The sequence below is a fragment of the Gossypium arboreum genome, chromosome 8 (genome assembly GCF_025698485.1).
Source record: "Gossypium arboreum isolate Shixiya-1 chromosome 8, ASM2569848v2, whole genome shotgun sequence".
In the NCBI taxonomy this organism is placed as follows: domain Eukaryota; kingdom Viridiplantae; phylum Streptophyta; class Magnoliopsida; order Malvales; family Malvaceae; genus Gossypium; species Gossypium arboreum.
The window spans coordinates 139684281-139692672 of NC_069077.1; the positions used below are offsets into that span (position 1 = coordinate 139684281).

The 8392-nt window shown below is 31.7% G+C and overlaps 1 protein-coding gene across 3 annotated transcripts; it reads left to right on the plus strand.

Annotated features, from left to right (window-relative positions):
* Positions 1–2609: 2609 nt before the first annotated feature.
* Positions 2610–8043, plus strand: LOC108469533 (leucine-rich repeat receptor-like serine/threonine-protein kinase SKM1). Of its 3 annotated transcripts, XM_053031441.1 has the most exons (4): positions 2610–5429; positions 6040–6170; positions 6795–6886; positions 7806–8043. In XM_053031441.1, the coding sequence occupies exon 1, from the start codon at positions 2758–2760 to the stop codon at positions 4060–4062; it is 1305 nt and encodes a 434-aa protein (XP_052887401.1). In that variant the 5' UTR covers positions 2610–2757; the 3' UTR covers positions 4063–5429; positions 6040–6170; positions 6795–6886; positions 7806–8043. The 3 variants fall into 3 exon arrangements, with proteins under 3 accessions (XP_052887401.1, XP_052887400.1, XP_052887399.1); XM_053031440.1 differs by having other exon boundaries at positions 2610–6170; XM_053031439.1 differs by having other exon boundaries at positions 2610–6170; positions 6795–6862.
* Positions 8044–8392: the final 349 nt, after the last annotated feature.

Genomic DNA, 8392 nt, shown 5'->3' on the forward strand with positions numbered 1-8392 from the left:
TTGAAAATTAGAACTCAATCGATAATACTATTAGTAAACTTTCTTTATATTTGAATAAGTGGAATTTTAGTATTTATAAGTCTAGTTTGAACATTAAAATCCAATTCATATTATATATTCAAAATTATCATAAATAAATTAACATTATTATCAATCAAACTTTAATTTTAAATCATACAAGTGAAGGGATTAAATTCATGGAATTAAATGTAAATGGGCAAAATTTCAAAATTCCAAAGTGTATGGGAATAGGAACTATTAGACCTAAAAGTTTTAAATATCAAATAAATAGAAATGTATAAAAATATTTTTAAAAATAAATTATTATTAACTAAATTAAATAGTCTAATTCAAGGAAATTAAAAATAAAAATAAAAATCAGAGCAGAAAAAATAAAATTAGATTAAGAGTTAAATAAGTGACTTTTTTTTTGGTACAAAATGAAAAGTAGAGAATGAAATGGGAAATCAAGTAAATATTAAGTCTTAAACTTCTAAAATGGGATAGACTTTTGTGGTATAACTAACACTTTTGTGGTCTTAACTTCAAAATAATTATTGATGTTTTCACTTTTTTTTCTTTTCATTATTTTATGCACCCACTTGAGATTTAAGTAGATATGATTTGTTGGTTGAGTCTTAGTATAATGATTAAATTAAGGTTTATTGATAAAATAAGTCCCTAAACTTTAGAAAAAATCAATTAGGCACATTTTTAACTTTTTGCACCCAATTGAGTACTTGGATTAATAAAACTGATTAAGTAGTCACATTGACTGATGTTGACCATTAATAATTAATGACAATGTTGATGTGGCCGTTAACAAACACCATGTCAGCATTGATTGCTAACGTACCGCTCTGGCATCAGGAAAAAATTTTTAAATAAGTAAAAAAATATTTTAAAAATATTTTTTGAATAAATATACAATGAATAACTCAATTTCTTGTAAAAAAAAAACTATTATGTGTATCATATGTTATTAATTCTATTATACATACGAGCATTGATCAATTTCATAGTTGAAATACCATAAACTTTTATTCAACATTCATAATTTCCAACAACATAATTTTTTCTTTTACCATTTTGGAGCAATTTCCAGGAAAGAGTTAGGAAATGCGCAACATTTGTTCCAACTTGCTTTAAGGGCCAATTCTCTTGACTTATTTTATAAGTCGGTGGCATATATATATATATAAGAAAAGAAAACTCTACAAAGCACCTTGGAAAGCAATAATACTCAAACTATAAAATAAATTCAAAATCATATGCAATCACGGGTGAAGACAGAAATTTTTTTTAGGGGAATCGAAATTAAATTGTAATTTTTATAATAGTAACAATACAATTTCACTATTTGAATGATTTATATTTTATAATTTTAAATAATTAAATCAATTTTTATTAATTTTAAGAATGGTCAAAGTATAATTTTAACTTTATTAATTTAAAATTTTAAAATTTTAAATAACTTAAATAAAAAATCATTTTAGGGGGTCAAAACCCCTACCAGCCTCCTTAGATACGCCATTTAATGCAATTACCACTACTTTCAAACATTTAAACGAACTCAACTTTAAGAAACTTGACTTGGTTGTCTTTAAAGTGATGGTTAACTAAAAATGAATTAAAAAAAATGAAGTATTTACTCAATTTTTTTAGTAATAATTAAAGAGAAAAGTAGGATAGGATTTAACTCAAATTTTCAAGTCATACAACACAAACGCAATTAAGCCAATAGATTATTAGTAAGTTCACTCAATAGTTACGATTAATATTGATAGTAACTAAAGCATTAATTAAGTTATAAGTTAATAAATGATAATATAGGCACGTTAAACCAATTAACAATATTATTAATTAGACTTTAATTTTAAATCGATAAATTCTTAGAATTAAAACCATAGGGACTAAATTTCAAAAATTCAAAGGGTACAAAAATTAGGGACATTATTAGACCACAAGTTTTTAAATATCAAATTAATAAAAAAAGTAAAAAAGTAATTTAAAATATGGTAAATTATTTTTAACTAAAGTAAATAATCTAATTCTATAAAAGGACTTGGTTGTTGTTATGATAGACATCCCTTTGTTTCTTAACTTAGTACTTGTTTGTTTTTCGAAGAAAAAAAAATATGGGAACCCTTTGCCTGGTTTTGGTGATCTTGCAACTTTCATAGAGTTTGTCTTCCTCTGTTGCTCCTCCATCCTCTCATTTATGTCTCCCACATCAAAGAGATGCTTTGCTCCATTTTAAAACCACCATTTCTGTTGATTGTTTTTTTTCCTATAGATCCTTACCCCAAGACAGACATAGAGTCATGGAACAAAAGCATCGATTGCTGTTCATAGGAGGGAGTGGAATGCGACAACGTGACTGGTCATGTAATCGGCATCGATCTTAGTCACAGTTGCCTTCATGGTTCTCTCTTTGCAAACAACAGCCTTTTTCAACTTCAAAACCTCCAATGGCTTGACTTGAGCTTCAACAGCCTCGGAGGCTCTCTTCTTGAGAACACTAGCAGCTTGTTTCAGTTTCATGGACTCCAACGACTCAACCTTGCTGATAACCGTTTCTATGGCATCATCTCATCAAAGTTATTTAGCCAGTTGGTGAGTTTAACCCATCTTAATCTCGCTTATAATGACTTCGATGGCTTGATCCCGCATCAAATCCATCTCCTATCAAGTTTGGTTTCACTTGACCTTTCCTTTTACGATTTCCAATTAAGATTTGATGACCAAGGTTTTGACATGCTTGCAAGAAACTTGACCAAATTAAGAAACCTTGTGCTTCGCACTGTAGATATGTCTGATGTTGCACTCACTTCCTTTCTAAACTTGCCTTTATCACTTGAACATTTGAGTCTCCGTTGGTGTAATTTACATGGGGAATTCCCTACTCAAGTTTTTCAGCTTCCAAACCTCAAAGTTTTAGATTTAAGTATGAATAAAAATCTCACAGCTTATCTCCCTAACACAAGCTGGAGTAGTGGCCTTGAGTTGTTGGACCTTTCCCATTGTGGTTTGAGGGGGTCAATTCCAGCATCATTTGGAAATCTCACTCAAATCATTTCCGTTGATTTATCAGGAAATTCGCTTGAAGGACAGATTCCAGATGTTTTTGGAAACCTCAGAAAATTAACTTTTTTGAGCTTTTTTTCATGCAGTTTGAGTGGTCCACTTCCAATAGCTATCTTCAACCTTACAAAAATTACCCGTTTGGATTTGTCATACAATCACCTGGAAGGTCTCTTGCCAAATCATGTTAGTGAGCTTCAATTGCTAGAGGAACTTGGGTTATATAATAACTCTATAAGTGGTGGAGTACCATCTTGGCTGTTTACTCTGCCATCTCTTCGACGTTTGGACCTCAGTTATAACAAACTAGTTGGTCCGATTGATCGAATTCAGAAGCTTAGTTCCATCCAAGAGGTTGATTTGAGTTATAATAACATTGGTGGTCCAATACCCGATTCCATTTTTGATCTTGTGAACCTTATTTCACTTGATTTGTCATTAAACAACTTGAGTGGTCCAATACCGGCTTTCATTTTTGATCTTGTGAACCTTAATTCACTTTATTTGTCATCAAATAAGTTGAGTGGTCCAATACCAGATTTCAGTTGTGATCTTGTGAACCTTACTTCACTTGATTTGTCATCAAACAACTTGAGTGGTCCAATACCAGATTCCATTTTTCATCTTGTGAACATTTCTGATCTTTATTTGTCATCAAACAACTTGAGTGGTGTGATCAAGTCAGATATGCTTTCAAAACTCACGAGTCTTTTTGCTCTTGATGTTTCAAGTAATAGTTTATTATCATTAAGCACAAGCGGCAATGATGTGAACTATTCTTTCCCCCGGCTTGAAAGTGTGAACTTCTCTGGTTGTAGCGTAAGGCAGTTCCCGAATTTCTTTCGAACATCGAACTTGAAATATTTAGATCTTTCCAATAACATGATTTCTGGTGGAATTTCCAAATGGGAAGCTGAAGGGTGGGAAGGATTGGTAACGTTGGACCTTTCTCATAACTTTTTGACTGCTTTGGAGTAATTTCCGGGAAACAATTTGGGATATCTCAACCTTCATTCCAACTTGCTTCAAGGACCAATTCTCTCAACTTACTTGAATCCTCAAATTCCAATTTTAAAGGAGTTGGAAGAGTTCATCATTTCAGGGAATAAATTGACAGGAAACGTCCCTTCTTCTATTTGTAATTGGAGTTCACTTGCTCTTCTGGATTTGTCCGAAAATAGCTCCAGTGGAACTATTCCTGATTGTCTTGGAAATTTAAGCTATCTCAGGACCTTAGATTTGCAATTGAACAACTTCATTGGCAAAATCCTTAATTCTTTTCTGAATAATTGTCTGAGGCGTCTTTTACTCAATAACAATCAATTGGAAGGATTAGTACCATCATCTTTGGCTAATTCTACTTATTTGGAACTTTTAAATTTAGGGAACAACAAGTTAACGGATAGATTTCCCCGTTGGTTAGCTTCGCTTTCAATTCTGCAAGTTCTTATCCTGAGATTTAATAGATTTTATGGATCATTGCCTCATTCCATAATTTCATCTAACTTCTCTGCATTGCAAATAATTGATCTCTCTGCAAATGTGTTCACAGGTACATTGCCCACGAAACTCTTACGAAATTTGAGAGCAATGAAAGATAAACCTAGAGAGTGGTTAACCTACTCAAATTCATATTTTTTGAATTCATGGGACAAGTCAGTTTTACTTATGAAATTCCTGTGAATGTAACAACGAAAAGATTGGAGATGGAATTGACAAAGACCTTGGACATTTTCGTATCTATGGACTTGTCAAACAACCAATTCTTTGGAGAAATTCCTGAGGATGTTGGGCGGCTTATTTCCTTGCAAATGCTCAATTTCTCTCACAACAATTTCACTGGTCCTATCCCAGCATCATTTGGAAATTTGGTAGCACTTGAATCATTGGATCTTTCATCAAACAAGTTTAGTGGCGGGATTCCTTCTCAAATGACGAATCTAACATTTCTTGAAGTATTGAATCTTTCAATCAACAAACTTGTTGGACCAATTCCTCATGGGAATCAATTGGATACATTTGATAATGATTCCTACAGCGGTAACTTGGGATTGTGTGGATTACCATTATCCAAGCAATGTGTCAACCATTGGGGGCCCGACCCGCCTTCACCATTAGTGGTGGAACATGAAGGTTCTAAGATACCCTTCTTTTGGCAAGTCGTAATGATGGGGTATGGAAGTGGAGTAGTGATAGGACTGAGCCTGGGTTACATTGTATTCACAACTGGAAGACCATGGTGGTTTGTTAGAAAGGTGGAGAGAGATTGGCAATACAATTTCACGAAGTGGGTACAAAGAAATAAAGTAAGAAGAAACTAGCTCTGCATCCAACATCTTGCTTACGTAAGTTTTGTAACATCCCGAAATAGGGCCTAAACGGAACAGTGGTTGCGAAACCACAAATCCGAGGTAGAATGTAACAGCCTAATTTTCAGTGGTGTCAAAAATGGTGATTTGAGATCACTAAATCGGACAAATAAGATTGAACAAGATAGTAACTTAATATTTATGAGTCAAGTAAGAATTTAGAAGAATTTGTGAAATGGTGAAATTAGTGAATTAAAATAATTTATTAGGTCAGACGGGTCAAAAACGAGGTATCGAGACCTCGAATTTGAAAATCGAGCTATAAATATTTTTATAAATATTTATGAAGTGTCATTGAGTTAGTATTAAAGTTTCGTTAGAAAATTTTGATGTTTGGATAGCTAATTAATTAAAAGGACTAAATCGAAAATAGCTCAAAATTTGTTAAATTGTGAGTAAATAGCTTAAGTATTTAAAAAGATGGATTTAAAGAGCAATTAGACCCAAAGGTTAATGGCTGGACGGTTTGGGTATGAAATAAGCAAGAAAACAATGTGAACAAGGGACAAAATTGGAATTAGCATAAAAGTTAATAGTTAAAAAAATGATGTAATTGAAAATCTAGACATTTCTTCATCTTTCTCAGCCAGAAACGCCGTAGCAGGTCTCCTATGCTGGTTTTTCATATTTTTGCACCATATCAAGAATCCAAAGAAGAACGAGGAAAAGAAAAAGTAAAGGACTAAATTGTAAGGTTTAGTCACATTTTGTATCAAGGTAAGTTTACAGTAAATAAATGCAATATTCTTTTATTTTACATTATTATTGTCAATTTCCAGCATTTATATATTATGTTATGAAAATATTTAAAGTCGAATTTAAGGTGAAGTGACAGAGGAAAAGTGTTAGAAAGCCCCGGTTGAACCCTAGGAATGTTAGGATATTAGGGTTGACGATGTAATGAAACGAAATGAGCCATGTAAGTCCATATTAGAAATATGGCTTTGGAGACAGATTGAGCCATGTAAGTCCATATTATATATGGCATTGGAGACAAGAATAATTCATGTAAGTCCATGTCAAAGACATGGCATTAAGGTGATATTGATAGACAGGAGCGACCCTAGTATCCTTAGTATTCCGAGTGGTTCAACGGGTCGGGATCGAGTTAAATTACAGTGAATTAACAGCAAAGGAAAAGTAGATTATACTTATGAAAAGGAAAGGTCAGTAAGAAAGAAGGTAAGGGAATAAAGAAGAAAATAGAAATTGAGAAGTAAAGAAATTTATGATGTTAGATGATATTATGCATAATTATCCATTATGTTGAATGTTGTGATTTATTTGCTTGTAAGCTTACTAAGCCTAGTGCTTAATCTCTTTATTTTCTTCTTCTTATAGTACTTATCTAGTCACTCGGGATCGAAGGAAATGTCGGAGGCCGATCACACTATCAAAGAAATAACTCGGTATAACTAGACGTTTTGTTTTGGGTATGGCATGTATAGAAACTTAGCTACTTTTGGTATAATATGAATAATGAATGATGTGTAAATACTTGCTAGTGATTAGCTAAGAAAATAGCTGATGATATACATGTTTATTAATATGTATGATTGAATGATGATTATCACATGAAAATTATGAAAAATGTGAAAGTAACCTAAAACAGATTCAAGTAACAGAAATGATGTAACTTTGAAAAATCACTAAAATTGTAGAAACATAGTTTGAAGATGAATAATATATGAAATTAAAGCTTATTATGTATATTTTCTTATGGAATAAGCAAAATAGGTAAAAGTATTATATTTTATGATATATCTGAGTTTTAGTGAAACAGGGTCAGAGAGATTTCTGGATCCCTGTTTCCACTTTGAAATTCACCATAAATTGTACAAAAATAATTAGAAGGTATAATTTATATGGTTAGAATTATTGTTGAATCTAGTTTTGAGAGAAACAAACGACTTAGTCATATGAATTTTGTACAGGAAGAAAAATGGTTCGTAGTAAGAAGAGGTCAGTGCAGTCGAGTTTTGAAACAGGGGAAACTTTAAATAATAAACTGTACTAATTGGCTAAGTCAAAAATTCTAGAAAAAAATTAGTAGATATATATATGAGTCTAGTTTCATGAAAAATTTACGGATCTTAATTTCGAGTTTTGAAACTCGAGAAATGAATTTTTAAGTAACCATGACGTAGAAAAACAGTTTATTCCGAAAATTAAAATAAGTGATTTAGAGTTGTTTAAAAGGTAAGATAAGTTTAGTAACACCTCAAGCTTGACTCCGGTGATGGTTTCGGGCGTGGGGGCGTTACAAGTTTCTTTTCTAACAACTATTTCATAAGTTTCATCTTTCTTAATCTAATATTTAAGTTAAAACTTTTTTTTTTTAATTTGTGATAGTGGCATTGGAAGTCAAGATTGAATTGGATGGAAAGATTCAGTATTTCAGTTCCTTGGGAATGATTTGAAGAAATAAGTGGGGGTGTTGTGAATTTAACAAATTATATTAGTGTCTTTGTGTTCATCATAATTTCTAAATTTGTATTTGTAGGTGTTGTGTAGTTATGTTTGTTCCAAGTAATATTATCATTTCTTTCACATGGTTACTATATTTGATATATTATTGAGTTGATCAAAAGTTCTAAAGCTTTGGGAAAAAAAAAGTGAAATTTCAAGATATCAAACGGTTGGTATGCTAGCAAAATTTCATCGAATAATTTAGTGAAATTTCACTAAAGGTGGATAGTCAGAGACCTCCTAGTTATGTGGAAATAATTTTAAGAATCCATCAAATAGTGAAAAGATGCACGTAAGAGAATATTGATATATGATATCTTGAATGTTGATTTAAACATTCTTTAGTAAAAGAATGTACATTTTGCACATGGTGGATGTGTTGGTTTCTTAAGAACAAATTTAAAAATATTATATATACCACCACGGTATAATTTCATTGTGAAATTATACAAGTTAATAAGTTTAGCTAT